The sequence below is a fragment of the Pseudochaenichthys georgianus genome, chromosome 11, assembly GCF_902827115.2.
Source record: "Pseudochaenichthys georgianus chromosome 11, fPseGeo1.2, whole genome shotgun sequence".
Classification (NCBI taxonomy): domain Eukaryota; kingdom Metazoa; phylum Chordata; class Actinopteri; order Perciformes; family Channichthyidae; genus Pseudochaenichthys; species Pseudochaenichthys georgianus.
The window spans coordinates 20,765,696-20,780,028 of NC_047513.1; the positions used below are offsets into that span (position 1 = coordinate 20,765,696).

General features: G+C 41.0%; 1 protein-coding gene across 14 annotated transcripts in view; it reads left to right on the forward strand.

Moving 5' to 3' along the window:
- Window positions 1-592: 592 nt before the first annotated feature.
- clasp2 (cytoplasmic linker associated protein 2) overlaps window positions 593-14,333 on the forward strand; it is a 71,097-nt gene continuing 57,356 nt past the window's right edge. For all 14 annotated transcript variants that reach the window (XM_071204843.1, XM_034094100.2, XM_034094103.2 and 11 more), the window contains exons 1-2: window positions 593-1,496; window positions 12,316-12,394. In XM_071204843.1, coding sequence (XP_071060944.1) covers window positions 1,299-1,496; window positions 12,316-12,394 — 277 coding nt within the window. In that variant the 5' untranslated portion in view covers window positions 593-1,298. The remainder of the gene's footprint in view (window positions 1,497-12,315; window positions 12,395-14,333) is intronic.

Here is a 14,333-nt window from a genome sequence, read left to right on the forward strand (position 1 = left end):
TTTTAAAAATATATTAATTAAAATGTGCCTTGTTAGTTTGTAAATGTATCTTGGGATCACAATACTTTTTTATACATCAATAATATAACGAATATGTTGATTATATTTTGATATAGAAAATAGGCTAACTAAAGCAAGTTCAAATACATGTAGTTAATTAAGAAGTCAAATATTAGTCTCTGGAGTAGATGTATATTGTAGCAGAAATGTAACAACTCAAAATGTTCTTTATTTTACTTAGTTACTTCCCACCACTGTCTTAATCTAACAGTGCTGCAATATAAGAGTACTTTATAGTAAACTGCGGCAAACTGAATACAGACCACAGCACCGCTGAGCCGCTAGATGTCACCCAGGGGCCGTGTAGTCTGCAGACACACCCACACACAGTGCGGTCTGTCTCATTCATTATTTTATAAGAGAAAACATTAAACATCTAGCAATAACTATTGAAAACATATAATTTGACTTAGTATGAGTATATTCTTACTGTTTAAGCACATTGCAGTCCACAGTACTCTTCATGATCCTTCATTTTTGATCAGGCATGTTACTGGCTAGCTGTGCAGTGCCTGAGGACCCCTCTGATCGTTTATCGGTTGCAGTCACCGGTAGCCGCGAGCTTTCAGCGCCACTTAACGGGTTTAGCGGCAGCAGCGATTATTCCTGGACTAAAGAGAAAGCAGTACTGCAGGACTGGAGTTGAGCAACTATTGTTGAAGTTTGGTGCAACTTTACCGCTAAAAGAGTACACAACAGACCGCTCTGAAGACTCTTCAGCCCGTGGTCATGGACTAAAGAGCGGAGCCAGGCGTCCGGCCTGCGGATCATAACGTTAGCTGCCCGGCTAGCGGATGGGAAGCTCTACCCTTGTTTGGGTCGCTGTGCTAACTGGCTACGTGCTATCTTTGTTAGCATAACAATTAGCCAAGCTTGTTTTGATGTTGGCATATTGAAGAAACCTACTGTGTGCAACTACAATTACACATTTCTGGAACTTTCTCTAAGTTTTAAATGAACCTTCGCAGCTAATGTTGCACAATAAGTAAGCTAGCGAGCTAACGTAACGTCTTTGTCATACAAAGTATAGTTTTTTTGGCAGAGATGATTTGTGGGATTAAATAGTCTCTCTTCGTTTTTTTTGAGGATTGCATGCTGATCCTCAATCATAAATTAAATTCAATCCAGACCGCACAGTCTCTCTGCCCCTCCACTGTGCTTTACACCCCGTCCCACCGACCACTGTCTTCTATCTTCGGCCGGCTTCAGTGGCTGGCCACACGGACCTGAGTGCCCAAATGGAGGACCATAACAATATGGACTATTTTTACCAGCAGTTAGTGCAGAAAGATGTTAGCCGCAGATTGCAGGTGGGTCAGGACCTCATTGACTATCTGAATGATCCGGACCGCTCCTCGGACGTGGAGCAGGACAAACCCCGGCTCGATAAAACCATCGACGAGCTGGCAGGATGGGTGAACTCCAGCAATTTCAAGGTGAGAAATCTTGGCCTGTCAACACATCGGGGTATTGCAGTGTCACTGCAGCAGCCAGCCCCTCGTGTTGTTTATTAATACACGTCCACTAGTTTAGCTTGTGAGCTGCAAAAAGGTTTGTTAAGATGTTACAAACTCTAGCAGAGATAAAGGATTTCAAACGGGCTGTCATCACCTAATGGTATAAAGATGGATATTTAATTACAATTCTTTAAGCCAGATATTTTAAACGGGTTGCCACTTTTTCTTATCAGCCAAGACAGAGGATACACATATTAATTTCATTTTTTTTTTAATTCAGTGTATAATATTAGAAAATCTATAAAAACGGAAGCCTTTGTGTTTATCCGTATCACCCTAGTAGTATTTCTGGATCACAATAGGCATACATATTTAAATGCAACCCCAGTGACAGAGTTGGACGTTTGCAGGGCATTCCTGTGGTTTGTCGGAGTTTATATGGTTGTATTGGCTGAGACTGTGTGTCTGTGTTGAGGACCCATTGTAGACTACTGTAGCCCTGGATGCGAGGATGGGGGAGGGGTCGGCAGACTCATTGTTGTACCCGATGCTTTCTCTCCATCATTTGCTCTCTCTCTCTTACAGACACATATTCTCAATCTCCATTTTTGCTGTTTCATATTTTTTCATATTGCTGTTTCATGATCTGTTTATGTGTGACGTCCTTGTCTACACGCTTTGATGGGTATGTCTGTTCAAAACGTTGCAAGCTCCAATAAATCATTCAAACCAGCTATTGTTGCCAGACTTATTACTGAATATCGTTCTTAATGTGATACCAAGTCCATCTGAGACCTGTGTACACCTTCAGACAGCCTCCAAGTGAAGCACACGTTGTTTACTCAGAGTTTGAAAGCAGCGTGGAGAAGTCTTCAGCTGTGGTAATCCGCTCGAATAAATCCTTAAAAACATAGGCGGATTTTGCGGGGGGGGGGGCATTAATATAATGATTGTTACAATACAAATCTCAATATCATGTTTTGTTTGAAATCATTTCATTTTTGAGCAGTCGCATGTTGTGACGTTTGTGTGTGTGACTATGAGGTTAAGGACACAAGTTTCCTCGCTTTTATTTGCATACAATTAGTGATTCAGCTATTACAATAATTAGCAATAATGGATATGCGGCGATTTTTAAAACGTTTACGGCGTCTACTTCTGCACTAAGTAGGACAACATTAATGATCCATCAGCATTTTAAAGTCTAAGTACCTGCACATGCAGCAATGACATTTCTGCTGCTATCTTTGCAAAACGAGTTAACAGTCACATCTTATCTGGATGAGTGCTGCAGAATACTGTTTTTATAAGGGATAAATGTGTATTTCAGTCAAAGGCCACGCACCCCACCTCTGTAAACCAGTTGATCTGGGAACCAGTTAATCCGGAACACCGGCTCGAGATCGCTAGAATTAAAAAAAATACACGACCGGAGAAAATCTGCCACTTCCTTACAGAGCCCCTCCTCCAACACACACACATATATATATATATATATATTAGGGCTGTGCGATTAAGGCAAAAATCATAATCACGATTATTTGGGTCAATAATTGATATCACGATTATTTTGACGATTATTCATTGGCCATTTATTGAACTTTAAAACAAATAATATTTTACCAATAAACAAGATCAACAAATATGTTGGAGCACACTTCCAAAACCATACTAAACATATATTATTAATATGATAAATAAAAATAAATTAGACCAAGATAAATTAAATCAAATATGATGCAGTGCACTGTCACAACCTGCTGAACATATAGCCAACATTTTGGTAAAACATATTCAACATATTCCACTCAGTTAAACGTTGAAGGCTGGCCAACCGTCATGGTCCAGAAGTAACAGGAAATAAATGTTGAACCATGTTAAGACCAAATAAAAATGTTTTGGCCACCATGGCACATGCTGGTAGGGCTGCTCATGTCATCTCTTAAAGATTTTTTGCAAGAAACACCAGCCTGTTGACATGGTCTGGTTTCAGAGATGAGCGCAGGCAGGTGACAATATTGCCACCTGGACTGAAGACCCTCAGCCACACACATCGGTTGACGCCGGCCAATCACAAAGCTGTGATGCGTTCAAGTGCATTATTCTGGCACAGGAAGATTATGTTACAGGACATTAACGATAAAACAGAATATTGTTGTTCTATTTTTAGACACATCTCGCGATCGACTGGTTGGGCACCCCTGGGCTAGACCATAGGTCTGTTATGGTAGCAAAGTAGTCAGCTGAAGCCACATCTCTCTCAACTTCCCCACGGCATTTGTCATATAGTGCAGGCAGCGCAGACCTGCTGAAATAATACCGAGACGGCATCGCGTAACGCTTGTCCAACGTGTTGACAAGTTGCTTGAAGCCCTGGTTGCTAACAGTGCTAACTGGGCACATATCTTTAGCGATGTTAAATGTAATGACAAAGTACTTGCAAATAGTGGAAATAGTTTTACCCTTCTTTTTAACGAGTTGCTGTTTTTGTTCTGACATCTTCGCTCGCGCTGAACACTCACAACACATGTCACTCCCATGTGGCCGACTGGGCTTTTAGGGAGGGGCGAAAGCGCACCCAGCAAAATAATCGTATTTTGTCAATTATGCTGTTTTCATAATCGTCGCAAGCCGTAATCGTAATCGCGATTAAAATACGATTAATTGCACAGCCCTAATATATATCGCACCAAATTGCAACTAATCTATATCTACTGTCACTTTTCACATTGAACATGTGCTCGTGTACTAGGAGTCTAGCACCAGGAGTCTAGCACCAGGAGTCTAGGGCTGAAGTCGAATAGTCCATTTAGCTTAGGAACCTTCCTAAAGGAGTGAAATGACCCGGAAGTCCCTCAGTGGCAGCCATGATAAGTGCCGTTCGAATTCTCTAGAATGATGAGAATGATAGGAAAGGAGGTTTCAAACTTCCTTTATAACCTCCTTTAGCTTAGGAACCACTGGACCTCCCTAACCGACAGGAGAAGCGAAAATGCTGCCCCACAATGCCTTGCAGCCGCAGCATTTGCCGTCACTCAACAGTCGGCCGTTCACGGAAACAACCGATTATGACCGAGAAATGATATCATGAAAGTTACGGTGCTTATTAAGCATTTTAAAACGTAGGTGGTAAGTTGTCAAAGTGCTTTGTTTTGAACGTTCATCAGTATTATAATCAAAGAGAGAAATATGAACGTTAGTTTTCACTGAAATTATCAAATAAAGTCAACATTTCAGTCTTTACTGAGCTGTGTGGGGTTTGTTCAACTTTTAAAAGATGTTTGAATGGTGATATACACAGTGATAGATGGTAAGGACTAACGTTTATAATAAATACATCTGTATTGATTTTAAGATCTTTAGTTCATACAATCATACGTATTGGGATCATTGGTATTAATGTGGAGCGGAGGGAGAGGGTGACGAGCATAAGTTTCACTTTCCTTTTTTTATTTCAATTCCAACTTTGGTCATGAAGAATATGTTTCTCTGTTGTCTGAGCAGCAGCATCAGAGCACGGTGCAGAGTCTCTAGATGAGTTTACAGTAGTCCCTTGTTCTTATTAAACATCCATGTTGTAGTCCGCTGTATAGAAAACTGTGGTTTCCATAGTTTCCCCACAGCAGCAGACGCACACAATGACGTCCGCTGGCGCATCATAAACACGTCGGATAGTGAAAGTGCATTCGGATTCTCTAAAGTACCGCAGTCTCTTCTCCTAATTCCTTTTGAATTCTCCTATCCACTATCCCTTAACCCCGTGACGTTTCACTCAGAGGTCAAGGAATAGACGATAGGGTTAGAATTTAGGAGCTGATTTTTAAACTATCCGACTGCAGCCTAGTACTAGGAGCAGCGCCGGGGGAGCAATGGGAGTGGGGGGGGAGGGGGTTCTCCGGTGCCTTGCTCAAGGGCACCACGGCAGGGCCCAGGAGGTGAACTGGGACTCCTAGTTTATTAAATAAACTAAACACTTTCATTTTAAGTTGTGAGTTTAGTGTTGTTGACCCTAAGAAACACTGATGCATTAATCAATAACAATAATCCACAGCTCCTCTCTCCCCCCCCCCCCCCCCGCTCAGGCAGCACCCCCCAAAGCAATAAACCTAGGGGAAACACTGCTCTTTAAGTCTCTTTCCAGGGGTATAAAAATGTTCCTTACACTTGTTTGTCCTTTTGTTGACATACGCCTTTTTAAATTGAACTTGCAACCAATACCCATCCACCATGTGTGATGTGAACCATTGCCACCTCTTACATCTGCCTACCAAGGGTTTCATCTCTAGCTGTAACAAGCCAAAGTATCTCTTTGTTCAGATTTGCTGTGATGACACATACAGTAACTTGAGCTCAATGTCTGGCAGTGATGAGCAAGTGAGTTGTGATCCCCAGAGTCCCTCACACAGCGGGCTTTTAGTGATGCTTATTGGCGCCCTGTCAGCCAGAAGGACAGAAGAGTTGGCTATAAGCAAGATGCTGAGTCAGCACAGAGAGGGATTAATGGAGAGGTGATGCAGAGTTGAAATGTGGGGGAGAATCAAAGAGTTAGAGGGGAGAACCCAGAAATTGAGGGCTAAATGGGGCAAAGGAAAACACCAGTCAGGACTCTTAAATAGATTCAATGTTCGTAGAAGGCGACTCTCGCATCCAAGTTCCTCTTTTGGGTATGGATACAAATCGTCCCATGGCCCTGTTTCACTTGTTTGTCCTTGTCTGGGTCTTTTTTTAACAATGGATCCATTACACCTTCTCCTTTCTTTCCTCAATCAATAGATAGGACTGTAGATTCCACTCATACGCTCTGCTCTCACTGCATCACAGAGGCCTCAGCGCTCCTGTGAGGGACGTAAACAGAGGGCATTAATATTGCATGCTGCATTTATGGGCGGCAGAGATGACTGAACACCGACTTTATTGATCGAAGGTTGACAAAACACTCTGATCCTTGTGATTTTGCTCAAATAAAGAGTATAAAATATGCTTCATAATGTTTAACTCAATTTTTGATACAGTATTTATCACAGTGCACGCTTTACGGTACAATACACACAGGCTCAAGTCTTATTTCAGTATTGAAAGATTAAATATATTCACCGCAGTGATAATATATTATGTTATTTCTCTTTCAATCAATGAATCTATTGATTTATGTTAGCCTGCTTTTCCTGTAAACTCAACTCTTCCCTTCCTGCAGATGTTTCACTGTATAAACCTTCGAGGGAAGATACTTGATTGCTGATTTTAGATGTTTTTGTTTGCTTTATTATCAGTAGAATAAAAGTTAAAAGACAAAGTCCAGCTTTATTTGTCTTTCACATTCTGCTGAGGTAATAACCCTCAGTAATGTGGGGCACCACTCTTAGTGGAGAGTTGTGTTTATTATAATTCAAATGTAACTGGGTTAATATGGCTATAAAATGTCCTAATATTTAATCTGGCACTACACAAAACAAAGGGGCATTTTGCCATTGCTTTGTAGCACGAAAATATGTTCTAACATCGATTTACCAATTCCACAGTCCCGCAGCTTAAGCAGGGATTTGAACTAAGAAAGGCTTCCATTCACTCTGGAATAAGCCATAAAGCGGACTACCAACATTGTATTTTTTGACACATATCGGATCTATAAAAACGAAAAATAAGTTATTTATTAACGAATTGAGTTGTTTTGTTGTTATGATTAATCACAGAGCTTATGGTTACATCCCCAAATAACTTATTCAGTCCAACCAACAGGACAAATCTAGTTTTTCACCTTTGCATCATAATGAGAGCATTTTGCTGCCATGGCAGAGGTCTTCGCTCCTCAATTGTCTTTTTAGTTGTTTTGAGCATCGATCTCCATTCAGCACATTTTGTGCACTCCTAAAGAGTGAGAACTTTGGACCTTTTTTAAATCACTTAAAGCCTGTCTAGAATCCAGAGTAAACCTGAACATGGTATGTGAATTAGCCGGCTAAGCCAACATACGCTCCAACCTTAGTCTTCACAAAGAACCATTCATACTGGACTAAATATTTACCCTTTTTTTCTGAACATACCTCAGTCACATTGATGTTTTGAAGATTGCCCTCTAAAGATGCTTTGGTTAGGTAGACCCAGCCACCTGCGCATGCCCTATGTTTGAAATATTTGGGGTGATGCCCAAGTGCTTATTTTGCCTCCCACCTCTTCTTTCCTCCATAATTCCCTCCTCAACTGTAGTCATATTTTTTTTACAGCAGGAAAAATCTGCCCCCTCTTTTGATGCCGATCCATGTCTTCCTGTCAAAGGTAGAGAACATGCACAGCCTCTTCTATCTCCTGGTCTGCCTCTCTTCGAGGGAAGATGCCATATGGTTGTGGGCGCCAAGCTTGTTGGGGTGCTGGGTGAAGGAGGGGAGGCCATCATTAGGCGCATTCACACCACAGTACTTTTCCCACAAAGGTTCATGAGAACTCTTTGGTTCTCATGAACTAAGTACAGATCGCGTTCACACCGGAATAAGTCCCTGGGGGTGGATTAGGCAAATGATGCCGCTGACATCACTTCTTCTTCTTCTGCTTTGGGTTTACTGGCAGGCCGCAAACAACTTCACGGCGTATACTGCCACCCGAAGTCCCCGGCCGGAAGTCTCCGGAGTTGCCTCCGAGTAAATCGCCAGAACGCCGACACCTCCTCATCTCCACCGCTCCCATGTTTTCTTTTGTGTTTCCATCTCTGCGTTTGTGCACTGGGCTAATGCTAATAATGCTAATGCGAGCGAGGATAATAAAATGGCGGCTTCACAAAACTTTTTGGGAGTTTTACGGGGCGTGGTTTGCATTCCGCCCAGCCAATCAGACATAGGAACCTTTTTCTCCAACGAAAGTCCCTGCTCTCTAGCAGGGACGGAAAAGGGGGTAAAAAAGGTTCTCATTAACTAATTTTAGTTCCGGCTCTTTTTGGTGTGAACGCGACATTTCGGAACTATATCGGAACTAAAGTGGGAAAAGTACTGCGTTGTGAACGCGGCTATAGTGACCTGCAGCTCATGTTTCTTCTCCAGGTGATTTTTGTTTTCTGTGGTATTGCTTGGCCTTCGTCCCTGCATTTCTTCCTCATCGCCCCCATCCTCCCCCCTTTTTGTTTTTGTGGTTACCTGGCTTTGCTCTTCAGTCTTCCCTTTGACTAAAATAGGGAAAAAACTGCAGCCGTACTCCCGATTTATGGAAGAGGAGTCTGGAGAGAAATGTTTAATGGATTTTATTTTTGGACTGCACAGTTTTACTGCAGCGCTGCCAACACAAGCATTCCAGGAGCACAGCGCAGTGTGGGATGTGATCCTAATCAGAAACACAGTGGAAAACTCGACTTTACCACGAGACAAAAAATCCAGTGTACCTTCCCCCTAAAAATAATATCATAAGCCAGTGGTGATAGACAGGAGAGATGATTAAGTGTCTTGAGTTAGAGTCTTCATGCATTATTTATGTATTCTACAGTTGCTTAAGTAATAAGATAGTATGTTAGTTTCTGATCGGTTTTGTTAGGTTGTTAATTAGAGCAACGGTTGTCGAATGTCTAACTCTGAGACTGTGGGCCTCCTCTCAGACAAAGCTTGGAAAAAAGGCGCCCCTTCAAACCCCCCTAGTTTACTTTCTTGGATTTGCTAAATTCCTGGATGCCTTTGAGATCATGATTATGTTATTTGATCCCATAGGCACTCAACAATTGAGCCAAGATATATATTACTGTTTGATAAAACCTCCGACTGCTCCAGATACTTTAAAAAGGGGTCTGCCATAAGAAATGACTACGTTTATGACTCTGAGAAAGTGGAGATAACGGTAAAATTCCCCCAAACCAAATGTCAAACATTTCGGTGTTACATATAATTGCCTGTCTTACACCTTTAAAAAAGTACTATCACTTTATCCATAAACACATATTAAACCTCAGTTAAGTGCAATACTTCAGAACGTTGGTATTAAAAACCTGAACTGAGAAATCCACTTTGATTTGAGCTGGCTCGGGTATCTGCACATATTAATATTGTGATAAAAAGTGGTTGTGTATTGTGTCAGATGGAGGAGTTCAGGGATGGTCTTTGGAGGTTATGTTTTTGTATTTTATTTTTGGCATTTAATTTCCACTTAAAAGGTGGATGGAGTTGCTCAGTGTATATATTCAGGGTTCGTACGGTCATTGAAAACCTGGAAAAGTCATGGAAATTAAAAATGCAAATTCCAGGCCCTGGAAAAGTTATGGGAAACAATATTTTTCCCAAAGTTTTGGAAAAGTCATGGAAATGTAACTAAAGTTGCGTCAAATTTAATTTACATTTGATCTAATCGCCGAAATAATCTGCGGTCGCGAGCTGTTATGTGCCATCATGACGCGCATGGTGTTCTTTTTTAATATATGAAGCGCGAGCTGTGTGCTCGAGTCTTCCTGCCTGTCGGGCCGGCTGAACTCTGCTGCTCCGGGATGAGGATCAGCTACATTATCTACTGTGCGTTCGTTAACTGTGCGTAGTCACTGTGGCACAGACTGCACCGCTGGTGAACAGCTGTTAGAACGAGCCGTTCAGAGCAGAGCGGCAGAGCGTGATGTGCACTGAAACGTTTTTCTGTCGCAATATTATTTAAGGAATCGTTGAGCTAGCTAGCTAGCATACATTGTCACAATCTGCTAACGTTAGCTTTAGCCTTCGTTTTCTAATAGTTTTTTCATAGGCTATAAACAGGTGGTATAAATATAGATATTGTGCTAGAGTAAAAGTAGAAGTACTCAGATCTTGTACTTGAGTAAAAGTAGAAGTACCAGAGTGTAGGAATACTCTATCACAGTAAAAGTCCTGCATTCAAAATGTTCCTCAAGTGAAAGTCGAAAGTATTCTCATCAAAATATTGACTCAGTGTGCGAAAAAGTACAGTGAAAGTAGCGACAGTAAAAGTAGTGATTGAGCAGATTGGTCCATTTCAGAATAATATATATATGTTTTATAATGATTGATCATGAAAGTGTTCTCAAAGCTGGTAAAGGTGCAGCTAGTTTGAAGAACTTTGTATACTGCAGTTTAGCTTGTGAATTTACTCCAGGTGCAACTAAAGTCTGATTTAACACTTGATTAGATTTCACATCATTCATCCACATCACTAAAGTAACTAAAGGGATTCAATACATGTAGTGGAGGAAAAGTACACCATGTACCTCTGAACTGTAGAGGAGTAGAAGTACACCATGTACCTCTGAACTGTAGAGGAGTATAAGTACATCATGTACCTCTGAACTGTAGAGGAGTAGAAGTACACCATGTACCTCTGAACTGTAGAGGAGTAGAAGTACAACCATGTACCTCTGAACTGTAGAGGAGTAGAAGTACACAGTAGCAAAACATTGAAAAACCTAAATAAAGTACAAGTATCTCAAAATTGTACCCACGTATAGTACTTGTTGAGTTTATGAACTTAGTTACTTTACACCAGTGGCTATAAAGATAGAAAGACTAAGCCTTGCACAGAGGCATGACAATACATTTTCAAAATGCTCAACAGTGCTGCCAGAATTATAAACTGACTGCTACACAATTAAAATAAATGCTTTTATATAGAGATGTGACTCTTTGGCGTTTCTGTTATTATTACCTGCTGCTTTAGTTCTTCTGACTGCTAAAATCCTCTGTTCCTCATTTTAAAGCCGATATCCCGTGGGGTCGGGGGGCTCGGATCCTTGTCACCATTTTCATACCTGATGAGTTTGCCTCCCTGACTGCAGTTGCTTCAGCCTGTAGAAGCTAGTAAGCCTACTATTTGATTTGTTTTAGATAGGCACAACATGTTTCATATGCAGACCTTATTTTCCTGTTCCATGTTCAAATAAACCATTTTCAGTGGGAATTTTTTTTGGTCATGGAAAATTAGGTAAAGGTCATTGAGAAGTCATGGAAAAGTCATTAAAAATCATTGGTGAAAATGTGCATGAACCCTGTATATTGTACACTCACTGTACAATATATACTCTGTGAATACAATGTAGACTTTGTACACTTCAATGTTTACAAAAATATTACACTGTGCATAGTCTTAGTATCAAATTCCTGGTACAGTTCCCATTTTTAAAAAAAACCTATAATTCACTGTTGCCATTCTCTGATGGGTACAGTACTAGTTTCTCACGCAACAAGGCTCCAGATATCTGAGATTTGGGGCTGAAATCCTTTTTCAAAAAGCTGTCTGCAGACTGACCGGCCTGCATCTTAAAAAGGAGACAAGGAGAGACTTGATTCCTTAAACATGACAGCATGAACATTCTCAGACTCTGCTGTTTGAGTCAGCAAACCTCAGGAGAAAGTTTGATTCAGCATTTATTTGTATCTATATAAGGTGCCAAGAGATACAGAAGTATCCGCTGTCATAACTCCAGACCATAGAGCATATTCTTTCCTCAGGCTGAGACTCTTATCTCAACCTTCAAACTACAGAAGCAGTTTTGTCTCCTTTTTAGTTTTTCTTGTTAAATAACTTGGAACTTTACCTGCATTGTGCTGCACCAACTTGTGTTTTACAATGAATATAAATAATCTTTGTTTGAATATTGGACACTGAAACATGAGGACTAGACTTCAAATGTTGTTTAAACCTCTGCATGAGAGCCTTATTTTATTTTCAGCCAATTTGTCCTAATTTGACTGCTGCCACTAGGGTGAATGTGTAGGCAGACACTGATTCAGGTCGGGGGGGAAATGTGTTTGTTGATAAATACAAGAGACTGCTGTTAAATATTATTGTGTGAGGCTTACTATAACATTTGTCTTTGTTCCACTCTGTTGTGTAGGTGGCGCTGCTGGGAATAGACATCTGCGGTGCGTTTGTGGACCGGCTGGGAGAGCGGTTCAGAGGATACCTGTGCACAGGTGAGACATCTATCCCACTCCCACCCTGAATGAAACTATTCATCATGTCTCTGTATTTGTTTTTTAACTGAGCTTTGCACATGTATACACACAAGATACACACATTTTTCATAAAAATACCTTAATTTCTCAAACATAAAATATATTCAGTTGTTCCAGACAGGTAAAGAAACCAGAACATATTCACATTCTAAGTGATCGAATCTGATCATTCTCAAACCAATAAGTCGATGGCGATTCGTTTAATAAATAATCAAGCTCAAGGTTATTGTATTGTTTCAAAGACTCTTCAGCATTTGACCTACCATTTTGTCTTTCACTTCCCCTTTGTGGTTCCTCTGAGAGGGACCAGCAGCAGCGCTAAAGCCTGGCACCACCTCCTCTCTGCCATACAGTACATCCTCTGCTCTCTATATTTAGGCTCTAAATTGTCTGCCATGTTGTAGCTCAGTCTATTACACACCAAAACCACACCTCACATTTATATGACCTCATACACTGAATCTTGTATCCAATTTCATGCTCTCCCCCTCTGAGTGAGTGAGTGAGTGTGAGTCTGTCTGTGTTCTGTCTGTGCCAGCCCTTGTGTGTGCCCTCTGAAGGTGTCCCCAGCTGTCTTTGTCAGGCAGACTGGATCTTGTCACCAACAAACACACTCAATCCTGCAGATCACCTCTGAGATGACTGGACCTGTCACACAGAGAAAAAGTCTGCACACACACACACACACACACACACACACACACACACACACACACACACACACACACACACACACACACACACACACACACACACACACACACACACACACACACACACACACACACACACACACACACACACACACACACACACACACACACACACACACACACACACACACACACACACACACTCTATTTGGCTCACTGTCTTTACCGAAGCCTTAGCCCTGTGTGAGTGTGTTATAGAAGTGTGTGTTTCAGATTGATGGTAAAAACATCTGAGCCACTGCTGCCTCTGGAATCTCCCTCCCTCCATCTGACTTCCATCTCTCCTTTCCTGTGCTCTCTCTCCTTCCCCCTGCACTCAGCCACCCTCCTCACACACTCCCACACACACACTCGGAGGCTAGGAAGATGAGATCATTGACACTGAGCGATCGTATTGATCTACAGTCAGAGCTGCTGCCATTACACCGTATGTGTTCACTTTGGCACTGTGCTGTCGGGCTGTACCAAGTGTGATTCTTTTTAACCTTTGATGCTTCTAAGATTTTTGAATGAGGATTTACTTTTCTGTCCTCGTGTTGTATTAATAAAAAAATAAATCTAAATCCTCAATTTGAATACATCTGATTAAATTAGTCTGTTTTTATTTTTTATCAAACAATTTATTTTTGAAAGGCTAAACACCCCCAAAGATGTGTTGGATAACACATGAATTTAAATAAAAATTAGACCTATTTTTTTTCAATAGATTTAGATTTGTTGACTTTATTAGAAATGTGAGTTACAATACAGACAATCTATTTGTAGAAGTAGATTCTCCTGGGACTCTGTCTCTACAATTCAAAGTATAACACTAATATAATTTGTGTATCCTTTATCTGCAACTGTGCAGAACCATGAGTTTAAACATAATAAATATAAATAGATTTCAAATCTTAATGTTAATTTAATGGATAAAGCTCTATTTGCTACAGCCCTGAGAAAAGTGAAATACTCATATCACAAAAGATGTGCTTTTCACTTCACAAGTATGTCTTGTTTCTAAGTGATGAATCAAAACATAGTGACGTAAGGGGTCCGGCAGCTGTGGGCCACTTTGATCGCCCTGTTGGAAAAAGATGAAGCAACTTGCCACACACCAGCAAATTGTGTTCTCTGTGTGTGTGTGTGTGTGTGTGTGTGTGTGTGTGTGTGTGTGTGTGTGTGTGTGTGTGTGTGTGTGTGTG